The sequence below is a fragment of the Chelonia mydas genome, chromosome 10 (genome assembly GCF_015237465.2).
Source record: "Chelonia mydas isolate rCheMyd1 chromosome 10, rCheMyd1.pri.v2, whole genome shotgun sequence".
NCBI classification, from domain to species: domain Eukaryota; kingdom Metazoa; phylum Chordata; order Testudines; family Cheloniidae; genus Chelonia; species Chelonia mydas.
The window spans coordinates 81941758-81954612 of NC_051250.2; the positions used below are offsets into that span (position 1 = coordinate 81941758).

Below are 12855 nucleotides of genomic sequence, written 5' to 3' on the forward strand. Positions count from 1 at the left end.
TGGTTGAGGAAACTGAAGAAAGTTGTTGCTCAGTGGTTGGGGGAAGCCTTTATAAAAACTCTTCTCCTCCTTCCCTCATTACTGACATGGTTTTGCCTCCCTTTGTCTTGAGGTGCACTGTTTGGGTACTCCCACTTCACCAGTTTCTCCTAGACTCTTGAAAGGCTGCAGTAGCCAGTTCATTTCTTTCATCAATAGTTGTTATTTCTATTATGATAGGACTCAGAGGCCCCAACTTGGTCAGGGCCCCATTGTACTAGGTACTACACAGAAGACAACACTAGTCCCTGTCCCAGAAAGCTTACAATGTAAATTGGGCAAAACACAACAGTTGGGCATCGTGTAAGGTAGTAAGGTAAGTGAATGCTTTGTTATCAAAATCACTCTCAAGCCACTTGTCTAGCTATTATCATTAGGCAAAAAGAAAAGGCGTACTTGTGGTACCTTAGAGCCTAACGAATTTATTTGAGCATAAGCTTTCGTGAGCTATAGCTCACTTCATCGGATGCATGCAGTGGAAAATACAGTGGGGAGATTTATATACACAGAGAACATGAAACAATGAGTGTTACCATACACACTGTAACAAGAGTGATCAGGCAAGGTGAGCTATTACCAGCAGGAGAGTGCCGGGGGGGGGGGGGGGGGAACCTTTTGTAGTGATAATCAAGGTGGGCCATTTCCAGCAGTGGACAAGAACATGTGAGGAACAGTGGGGGCGGGGGAGGGAGGGGGTAAACAATTTGTTAGTCTTTAAGGTGCCACAAGTCCTCCTTTTCTTTTTGCGGATACAGACAAACACCGCTGCTCCTCTGAAACCTGTCATTCGGCAGTTTCCAATGGGCTTTGCCTCAGTAAACCATTCCTTTATAGTACTGACCACCTCACATGTTTAAAATCATGAGATTTTTAATAAATAAAGTTGGGATTCTTTTAATTTGTCTTTTTAAAGCCGTTAAGTTCCCATTTTCAAGTTTTTCTTCACAATTATAAAGACTAGAAACTTTTTGTAATGAAAGCTGAGAGTCTCACGTAACAATAATCCAGGAACAGGGGCTTTAAGAAAAACATTAAATATAACTAGACCTGCAATTTTGGCAACACTGCTTTTGTCACCTCCACAAAGTTAGTACAATTAGCTCCATGTGCAGCTTGCAGGTAAATTGGAAATTAAAGCTGTTGAAATATGCAGTGATCTAAACCTGTAATAGTGCTCCAGAGGTTGCAGTTTTCCTGTTCATGTCTAGGTGATATTCAAAGTGTTCACATTGATGTTTACACCCTTGCATGGTTTGGTCCTTGCTACCAAAGGGACAACTTCTGCTGTGTATTACCACAACTACTGAGATGCACTCTCACCCACAGGTTCTACCTTTGAATTTCTGGATGCAGCAAATGGGGCTTTTTCAGCATATAGCTCTTGTGGCTGGAACCTACTTCCCTCGTTGCACTGACAGAGCCCACATTTGATGAGGTTCAGCGAATGGGGTAAAACTAATCTGGTTACTGAGGCTTTTGTCTTAGGGAAGTGGTAGGTTATATATATTTTTATTTATTTATAGCAGGGTGGAGGCAGAGGTTTGGTTAGTTCAACATATTCATTTACACAGATGAATCTAGTATCAATAAGAAGCACATTTAAAATATAGGCTAGGGAAAAAAACTACTTGGCTACTTCATGTTATCTTCCTTTATTGGCTCTACTGCGTGTGTGTCAAAAGAGAAGTAAAAAGAAAAGGAGTACTTGTGGCACCTTAGAGACTAACCAATTTATTTGAGCATGAGCTTTCATGAGCTACAGCTCACTTCATCGGATGAATGTATGCATCCGATGAAGTGAGCTGTAGCTCACGAAAGCTCATGCTCAAATAAATTGGTTAGTCTCTAAGGTGCCACAAGTACTCCTTTTCTTTTTGCGAATACAGACTAACACGGCTGTTACTCTGAAAAGAGAAGTAGTAGTATTCACAAGACCTTATTGAAAAAAGTTAGGAACTAAAATTTTTTTAACTGAAAAATAGTAAACTATTGCACTACTTCACACTCTGTCCCTTTTATCTCCCCAAAGGGAAACTATTGAATTTAAGTCGATGGCAAATTACTTACTGGAAAGCCCAAACACATAGTCAGTTCTCACCTCAAGGCTTTTTACCTAATTTAAGGAGCTGTGTTTAAAACTCAAATACATTTTCAGTTAAAATTATTCCTAGAATGTTTTAGACAACCAATAGGAACATTTGTAAAATATTTTGTGGACTAGTGTAGCACTCTAGTGTAGAGCAGGTGGCCATTTTTGCCATGCTTCCATTTTCCTACTGTAGACAAGGCCAAGCAGTTAGTGATACAAGCTTTAGAGGAAGAATGTAGCATTTAGTGTAAGAGAATCTAATTTGAATTTATGTAAAGCTTTGAAAAAGGATGGCCAGTTGGTCCTATTAGCTGCTTTCTAGAGAGAGTACTTTGTTGTGGGCATTAAAACAAGAATTTGATGAGCTGAATACCATTCTAGCTGTGTGGGTATATGATGCGCACACAGATCAGGACTAGCTTGACTATTTTTATTTTCTTATTTACATCAACGTATAGAGAAAACCCTGGTGATGTCCTTTAAAGGTGCTTTGTTTTAATTTTTCTTTTTAAACTAATACTACAGACTGTGGGAATCAATTTAATTTTGAAGTCTAGGTGGTGTTTTTAGGCAAGCAGGTGTTCAAGAAGCAGTGTCTCTGAAATCTGTCACCGTTTTGTATGCTGCCATTTCCATGGAAACTGATACTGACTTAGCAAGAATGGTTTGGGTATTTCTAAACTACCCATTTTTAAAAAACTGGATAGGTTAAAGTCACTTATGTTTTTGTTGACTGTGTGTCAGTTTTAATTGTAGCAGGGGACGGAACATAGCTAAATTTCAAAGGCTCTGTTCTATATTTGCTCCTAGGAAAGCAGTCAGCTCAAATGGTTCTGCAGTAGCAAAATCCTGTGATTAAATTAATTTTTTTAAAATATTTTTTAAAAATTGATCCACTTACTTAAAAAAAACTTTTTAAAAAACCCTTGCACCAGTCTCCTCCTTTCATCTACTTGAAGGATGATAAGATCTCGCAATGCACTCACATCTCACTCCCCATAAAAGTCAGATTAAATATTTTTATCTATTGAAATGAGTAAGAAGTACAAGCGTTCAGCAATTTGTCAAATTTACAAAATTAATCTTCCAATAGTGAGTTAGGGAGCTCTAGACCTTTAAGACTTCTTGAGAGTTTGAACCTTATCTTAGTACCATCTAAAACAATGGTTCTCAACTAGGGGTCCAGGGTCCCCGAGCAGGTTTCAGGGGGTCCACCAAGCATGGCCAGCATTAGGCTTGCTGGGCCCAGGGCAGAAAGCTGAAGTCCCACCGCACAGTTATGTAGCCCTGGTTGCCAAAGTCCCACCACACAGGGCTGAAGTCAAAGCCTGAGCAACTGAACTTTGCAGCGCTCCCGGTGGTGTGGAGCCCCAGACAATTGCCCGGCTTTCTACCCACTAACACCGGCCCTGGCTTTTATATGCAGACAAACAGCTGCTGTGGCCCAGCGGGGTCATGGAATTTTCACAGCATGTTGTGAGGGTGTCAGAGAGAAAAAGGTTGAGAACCTCTTGACTAAAAAACAGATTAATCATATACCTGCATTGCCATTCTCTCCTCATGCTGGAGCGAGTGGTTTGAAGATTCTATGATTAGAAGTGAATCTCCTCTATGAATACCCCTTTTACAGGCAAGAGTGTTACTTATAGAACTCATTGGTGCCACAATATAATTAGCTTAAGCATTAGGATTGAACTAGCCATACTTATAGCCACTCAGGCTATTGTCCAAAGTATAAATTCTATATTTGGGATGGGACTGAGCACATAGAATCGTAGGACTGGAAGGGACCTCGAGAGGTCATCTAGTCCAGTCCCCTGCACTCAAGGCAGGACTAAGTATTCTCTAGCCCATCCCTGACAGGGGTTTGTCCAACCTGCTCTTAAAAATCCCCAATGATGGAGATTCCACAACCTCCCTAAGCAATTTATTTGAGTGCTTAACTACTCTGACAGTTAGGAAGTTTTTCCTACGGTCCAACCTAAACTGCCCTTACTGCAATTTGAGCCCATTGCTTCTTGTCCTATCCTCAGAGGTTAAAAAGAAATTTTTTCTCCCTTCAACAACCTTTTATGTATTTGAAAACTGTTGTCGTGTCCCCTCTCCACCTTCTCTTCTCCAGGCTAAGCAAACCCAGTTTTTTCAATCTTCCCTGAGAGGTCATGTTTTCTAGACCTTTTTTGTTGCTCTACTCTGGAAGTTACTGGAGAATGAAGGTGCCGCTGATTGTAGCTTACAGCTTTAGTTTTGTTCTCCTTTTTTTCTAGTTTAAGCAGTGGCTGGAATAATGTCTTTTTTGGCATGAATAGATCATCATATAGCCTCTAAAGAAAAACTGACAGTTTCCCATAACAATGCAGGGTTTTTTTCACTGAAGTGGGATTGGTTTGACGGTATAATTCACATTAGGAACAAAATTCTTTAAACGTTGGCTCACTAAAGAATGAAGGGTAAAGTGCTCAGTGACCTAAATTAGGTTCCATAAATTGATACCCTGTGACCACCAAAAGATGTTTCTATTGTTTGTAATTAAATATTTTCCAGAACTATGGAGAAAATGAGATTTCTACCTCTGTACTCGCTTTGCTATAAAGGGATAGTCAATCTCTCTCCACAGTAGTCAAATATAGCTGGAACCTTCCTCAGAGCACCCCTGCTAAAAGCCCTCAAGAAGTGGAATTCTCTCAGTAAGAGATCCAGACACCAATATCAGCATGCACTATGTTTTTCTGGACTCCTACTCCAGGAGGCAGGATTAGACTCTGACATTTTTCATCGTCATTCTATAGCTTTGATTAACTAGGAAATAAACTGCGGAAGCCATACCTGTTACTTTTGTCCTCAGAACCTAAATTTAATTCTTAATATAGGGCCTTATTTCAAAGAAGAATTGAGTTACTCATAATGAGTTAATAGGTTATCCCTTCTAACAGTACCAACATGAAACTTCCTCTGTTTTCCTATTAAAACAGCATGAACAAGTGTGGACATTTATAGTTTCTTCTGCCTGTCTAGATGATGTAAATTATTGGCCTGTATGCATGCCTAGGACATTGAATGTTAGGACCGGGCAATGCAGTCTCACTGGTTATGATCTGACAAGTCATTTTGACTACTGTAGACAGACAGCCACTGTCACCTGAATGGTTTGGCCAATACTGAATCTGTCTGAAGATCACAAAAATGAAATGAAATAAGTTTGACAATGACTACCCCTGCATTACAATTAGGGCCCTTTGTTTTTGGTTTTCCACAGGAATTTACTGGTGTTTATTACAACAAAACCAGCTGAAAATCAGTGCAAAAAATTAGGAATTTTTCTGGATAAATATCAGGGTTTACTTTAATGGACAGGATAGATTTTCATTTTCTTCCCATTTTCATGCATCAAATCTTCAAACTGTTATCTGCTAACAGCTTGAAATGTGTACGTGGGGGCCTGAGATTCATCAGTATGTTCAGATGCACATACGCACATTGAACAAAGAGGTACACAAGCTCTGAAGTGTATCTTCTGGACCAATAGAGCCTTACTTCAACAGGCAGCTTTGCATATATACACAGACAAATGTAGTATCATAATAAATATCTCATGCAATGTACTGTATTTTCCTCATAAGTTTTTTTATATATTTGAATGATACAAAAGTAGAGTAAAAATTGGAAAATGCATACTTCTTGTAAAACCCAGGAATTTTCCCCGTAAAAATCAGATTCAACTGAAAACAAAGGGGCTTAATTATAATTCACAGCAAGAATGGTATTAGATGGTGAGTACACCAACCATCCCATATGAACTGTATCCACTTTAGTGATTTTACTAGTGTCTAAAAATGGCAGATTGCATAATTTCCTCCATTTATAACAAATGTTGCCAGGCGACAGCAGCCACAGAGGATGTAAAATATTGAGACCTATTCCAGATAGGATATTTGTTCAGACAGAGCTACTAACCATATCAAGATGTGCCAGTGCATGGCAGAATATTACACCCAATTTTGGTGCAAGACATTTTTTTAAATGAGACAAGGTGGGTGAAATCTTTTCTAGGACCAATCTTTTTTTTTTTTTTTTTTTTTTTTTTTAAAGTAGACAATCCATTGTTTCACAAATAAATATTCAAAAAGGGGCAGAGTCCCAAACGTAGGTAAGAAAGTTATGATTGTGGAGTTCCTGATGAAATGGTGTAACAGAGAGAGACCATTACACAAATCAGACTTAGAGAGGACTGAACAGTTAAATCTGAAAAATAAACAACTGCGTTACATAGTGACAGATTTATGTAATAGGTATATGCAGTGTTGTCAAGTTGGTGTTTCATTAAAGAAGGAAAGAATCATATCAGTAAAGTTACTCTAAGCCAGTGGTTCTCAACCTATTTACCATTGTAGACCACATCCAATACTACCTGTGTGGCCCTGAGGATGTCACATGGGCCGCAGCTGTGCTGATTAGGCTGAAGATTGAGACCCACTGCTCAAAAGGGTTTTTTTTTTTTTTTTGCACTTGGGTAGTGGCAGCATCTACCCATCCACGGTCAGAGAGAAGCTGTGACCTTTGGAGTTTAATACCAGCCTCGAGTAGACAGCGTTAATTTTTAAAATCCTTGCAGGCCCCACCGTCTGCACTCAAAGTGTCAGAATGGGGAATCAGCCTTGACACCACCTACTTTACTGTTTTCTCAGGACATTAAAATATTTCGTGTCCACATTTCATTCCGGCATTTGGTATTAAGGGAAAATTATAACTTTCTTAAACCAACCTAGAAGGGGAGCTAGGTTCTGCAGTGGCCTAGCCTTTCTGCGTATGAAAATCTAGGTTAATATCCTGTATTTAGAATCACAAGTGAATAGTCTCATCCAAAATAACTATGCTGGTTGGCATATAAACAGCAGCTTTCACAGCATTTGCTTACGCATGGCTAGTATTCAGCAATCCATCACTTTTATGAAGACATTAATCCAGTACAAAAACAAACAAAACCCAACACCACACACAAGAAGTCGAGGTGAAAAGAATTAACTTCAGATACATATGATTTGTCTAAAATAGCCCACAAAGCCAATAATGAGACAGTGAAAACTTAACAACTTAATTTATTAGAACCCAATAAATGGTTTCAGTAACTGAATCTTGAACACCTCATTCAGGACAAAAGTTACATTTTGAAAGCATCTTAAGTAAAATCTTGCAGTGTACAAAGTACAGTGTTATCTACTGAAGACTGCAAATTTAGAATTTTAAGATTTGTATCGTAATGGGGTATTGTTATGGCATCTCACTGAGCAGGTTCAGCTTTTTATTTTCATGTTGAAAATACTCACATCATGCAATATTTTTAAAGTGTGTAATGAATAGTCCTGGCTTAAGTCGACAAAGCTCAAGTCTTCAAAAAAAAAAAAAAAAAAAAGTCAGCTGCTTAAGCAGAATCTTCTCAAAGCTTTGTTTTCAGGAAGTTATTGTATAACTACGACTTGTTACTGAAGTAAAAAAACCTGATGACCTTTTACTATTTACTCAAAAAAATTATTCAAAATGTTCACTTAATCACCACAATGAACCTTAAATGTAATACGATGCTATTTTAAATTTGAACCTGAGTACAGAGATAGCAAAGTACAATCACCTCTGTCATAGGCCCCATAAATTCTATTCCCAGTAGCCCTTTTTGAGAGGCAGGTAGCGTTAATAACCTTAAATTTGAACTTACTGTAAATAAACAAAACCATTTCTGTGGAATTCAGAAAGTATTTCAACCCAGAATACAAACAAGTACAAACTCTTCTGAAATAGAAAAGCAACAGTGCAGATGTCAAATGTTTGAAGAGATCTGTATCAGAGTATTAAACTTTAAATTAAAATGACAGACTTGAGCTGTTCATGAAATTAAGAGGGTTCATATGATTATATCTCGTGATTGCAAAGACTGCACATACTTTCCTTTAGTTTTCCTCTAATGTGAGCTATTTATACAGAACTGTTGTAGACTACTTCTAATTTAAGAAACACTTGTACCCTTTAAAGGTGTTAGCAAATAAGTTTCCTACAGCTTTGTTAAGGGAAGTTTTAAAATACTGATTCAGCTTTTAGTTTGACTGGTGAAATCAGCTAGCCATACCTCTTCCATCATGGATGAAGTTACTAATACTCTAATATCACTGATTTCCAACTATGGATATAAACTTTGGTCACTGTGTGCTAGGATTAAATGGCTCTGATTTCTGGAAAGTTGCTGTAGAATGTTTCAGTCACCTATCTCTGTCCTTAATTTATTAAGGAAGGTGCAACCCATAAATATTTTTACACATTTCATTCAGTTGTCTCAATTGAAAGCTTACCTGCAAAATACAAAATACAGCACCCATGGAAAACAAAGGGGTATTTTCATTCATACAGATGATATATTCCTGTATAAAAGAAGTCCTTCGGCTGTCCAATTGTTTCCACAGTATATTTGTTCCATATGTAAGATACAAACTGTACAAGTTCTCCAGTTTACAAGATTTCCTAATTCGCAGAAACAATTCAGCCTAAATTGATAATATATTAGTTTGTTTTAAAAGCAAAGATTACAGGTAAGGTACAGTCTTTAAATTTAATTGGCTCACTATAACAGGACAGAAATGTCATTTTGATAATACAATTTGCAATAGTACAACTATGTACATATATACACACAGCATTTTATGTCTCCTTCCATTACTTAACTAACATTAAGTAAATTTATTTTAAGTAACCCTATTATTGTTTCTTTATTACCATCTTAAGGATTACTGAAACAAAAATGGTTCAGTTTTGCAGTGCTTCAGTTCTGTTGCAAATTCTCTTAGATATTAATTCAGGCTTTAAAGCACATCATTGAAGCGTGACTTTCTATAGTCTCCAAGGTCCATTTGAAGTTCTTTCTCTTCATCATCTGCAATTGAAATATTCAGATCCAAATTAATATACAACTAAATGATCACTACTGAAACTCATTTAAAAATAGCTTTCCAGAACACATCCGGTTACAGATATATGTGGGTACTGACATGGGTGCACACCACATTAAATCTGCCTGTTCACAAGAATAGAGTAGACATGCCAGAGATGCCATGATGGCTATATCTAATTACAAACCCAGTGGTCTTCATTTTTTGGGTTGCCTCTGCTGAAGAAGTGGGATTTTGATGGTGCTAGATACCCTTATTTTGGAGTGCTGAGTTTCAGAGATTTGATTGATTTTAAGACATTCTAGGACTGGTTATATTTATCAGTTGAGAATGTCCCTTTTAAATGTGCCAGACAATCCTATTAGATCCAAATCCTTTCCAGAAGAATGAGACTTTGTGCCTTCTCCATTTTCCCCCACCTTCACAGACAGTGCATTACAAGAAAAAAACACCACACAACAGAACTGTGTACCTCATGCAGAAAAGTTACACTCTTGCCTCTAGCTCCCACTGCCAAAAAAGCTGTATATGGTCTGATAATGAACCAAGCTATACATTTCTTCTCTCTCTTCCTCATGAGCATAAAAAGGAGGAACACTCCAAAAATCTTTGGCACAGTCAATTGTGAAGCAGTGGAATCCATGCCCAGTATTTCAAATTGTACTTTTAATCAGTGTTTTTGAAGTCTGCTATTTTAAAGTTCACATTTGTGCTTCTAAGACACCATAGTACAGTGTCTTATGAAGTCTTTAAACAGCAAACTCTAAGCTTCAGTCTTATATTTTATATATTAGCTCTAATACGGTTTTTATATTTTTCTTTCGTCTTCAGGTCAATTCAATCTTTGTTGTGTGTTCATCTTCAATGTCATCATACTGCCTATGATAAAATTCTCAGTTATCCCTTTCTGCTCAAAAGATGAATGCAGTTATCCAGAAAGGTTATCATCTGACTGATATCCACCATGTAATTTATGACATTTACCTGCTCAGGACTTGGGGGAAAAAAATATTTTAAGCCAGACATTAGCCAGAGGTAGAGATGAAAGAGTTCTTTGGAGGGTGAGATCCAAGGGAAATGCCCAACCCCACTGCTAATTCCAGATGCTGCAAAGTGGTCGAATTTCTAATCAGATACCATGTGTGAACACCACATAGAGGATTGTATCCTTCATATCAGCCTTTGATTGGTAGGCTTTTGATAGATTCGTAACCTCATCCTCAACCACTGGAAGGGAAGAGGAGTTCTCACTTTCACCGAACTTTCCAATACCCTAACAGCCTACCACAGCAATTGTCAAACTTTACTGTCCTGTTCTTTTTCTTCTTTCCAACCTAACATGGGGCTCTGGCCTTTTCCTTCCTGCTTTCAAACCAAGAAAGCTGAAGTTCCAAATACAGCAATGGCAAATTCTGAAAGATATTTCAAAGCTTAGAGCTCCCCTTCTCCAAATTTGTTGCATCCTTCCCATTCCTAGAAGTAACATGGGCAAGTTTGACTGCTGGAAGAGGTTTAATTAGATCTTTCCTCAAAGTGTGTCTTATTCAGAAAGTTCACACTGAAATCTTCCTTCCTAAAGTACTTTGCATTTGCAAGCTGGAAAGTGTCAGTTTTAAGGGGTAGTATCCTTCTAACAATTCTGGAAGGAGTCTTACCGTCATATTACATACTGCAGTAGTCCAAGTCTCAAATTTAACCTCTGTGAAATGCGCATTACAATGAAACCAGGCTGCCTTTGGTTCAGGGGTATTTCAGTTGAGCCAAAGACTCATAATACAGGTGTCAAGAATTATTAAACAATTAAAGCCACTCAAGAAGACTGCATCCCCTGGGTGATGTCTCTTATATGAATGTGAAATTTTCAAACACTGATATTGCTATTAAATACAACCTGGAATATAAACATTTTGTGATAAAAAACAAGAGCTGCTTAACTTGATTTGTTTGTACCTACAATACTTTCTGCTTTGCCTTTAAAGCCACAGAATATTTTCCAAAAACATTTCGGCTTCACTTTAGCCAAAGACCATTGAGATTTTTCCCTTCCACTCATTACAACAATAAAGCCATGTCACCAAAAAGCGCGTTGACTAAACACATTTTTAATGCTTCCCCTGAGCAAAGTATTGTTGGCTTTTCCCTGCCATTGATCTGTACACCAAAATCAGGCAAATAACCAGCACACAGAAAAACAGAGCAAATACCCAGCTGTCATTCCTTTTCCCTTCAGTTCCAAGCCACTTCTTTCATCTTGAACCTGTAGAGATCATATCTGCTACTCTTCTTTTCAGGCAGATGCTCACAAGTTAACACACTGACCTTTACTGACAAAAATTAAGCCCACTATCACTTTTGATGTATACGGTATGAGTTCCAAAAATCTAAGTTTCCTATCTGCTAGTCCAAAATAAAGCCGCAGAACCCAGATTACTGAATTGTCAGGCATCATATCTGTAAACATCCAAGACTTTTACAAAGCAATTTCTCTTTGCCACCAGCTGATCCAAATCGATATTAAGTACAAACAAGTTAAAGCAATTTACAACCCAAGGCTTATTTGAATAAATACAATTTAACCACAGCTCTCTGTGCCTCTGACTTTTCAATTTCCCACCAACATACCTTATAGAATCGTGCTGTAAGAACTAGTGTACAGAATAGTATACTAAAATATGCTGTTTATAATGGCATGCAACACAAGTTATGTGTACTCAATCTCATCACTTGCTCTGTAGAATACAAACCACTATGACACTGGGTTAGTATTGAAAGGTCAGTCAAAACTGAATCCAACCTAAGAACTCACACACTGATCTATTCAGTTGAGCAAGAGCTGCATACTGCAGGGGGAACAATCCTGCACTCGTCCATAGCATCGGACTAGATGACCTAATCAGTTTTTCCCCCATCTCTAATTTATGATTCATAGAGCACAGCAGTAAAGAGAGAGAGAGAGAGAGAGGGGACTGTACTGAGTAGAATACAGAAAACTTGCACTTTGAGGAGATTTAAGAGTGGTCGTAGTATTGTAGGGACTAAAATGAAAAGCTAGGCAATATGGCCAAGGTTTTAAAAAACTGGAGTCATATTTAGTCACCAGCCTGAGCTGTCAAAAGAGATGAGCATCCAACAAGTACCTACTGAGGGAGCTGTTGGATGCTCATCTCTTTTCAAAAACCAGACTAAAGCCTAACTTTAAGCTCCTATTTTTGAAAATCTGGATGCATGGTTTAGACAGTTACACATGAGTGTCTAGATAGAACTCTTTCCTTAACTTTACAAGATGTATGGTTAAGAGCAGAAATCCCATACTTCTATAAGTCAATGGCAATAAAATAAACAGGCTATGTATTCTACTTGGTCATATCTCCAAATCGAAGAAACAAAGTGGGTTTTACAGACAGTTAGAACTGAAGACATAGCAGCCCTATTCAGATGAAACAGAAGACAGTAATCCAGAGCATTTAGAAATGCACCTGTCAGCGCTGATCAAAACTGCAAGAACAGGAGCCTCATGCTGGAAGAGCAGCACTAGGCTTTGTTTGTCAGTAAGTTAATTCATTGCTCAAAGTTCTGATCTGTACTTACGTACTCTTTCACCTGTTCATTAGCTTCCCCACGCCAACACGGCCACAGCATGATGCATATTTAAGTGCACAGCTACAGGAGTCGGTTGGTTCTAACCATATTTAGGGTCTCTATTAACTACGCTTAGAAGAAAGTCTTTCAAATTTATTTCCTGCTGTACAAACCCTGTGATCTGGGAACTTTTCAGGAAAAGAATATGCGGTTACA

At 38.0% G+C, this 12855-nt stretch overlaps 1 protein-coding gene across 4 annotated transcripts in view; it reads right to left on the bottom strand.

Annotated features, from left to right (window-relative positions):
* Window positions 1-7535: 7535 nt before the first annotated feature.
* The window catches only part of GOLM2 (golgi membrane protein 2), a 31629-nt gene continuing 26309 nt past the window's right edge, over window positions 7536-12855 (bottom strand). For 3 of the 4 annotated variants that reach the window (XM_037910088.2, XM_037910087.2, XM_037910091.2), the window contains one exon: window positions 7536-9044. In XM_037910088.2, the coding sequence (XP_037766016.1) occupies window positions 8974-9044 (71 nt within the window). In that variant the 3' untranslated portion in view covers window positions 7536-8973. Of the gene's footprint in view, window positions 9045-9532; window positions 9940-12855 lie in introns of all 4 variants that reach the window. The other variant, XR_006284176.1, reaches the window with a different exon arrangement.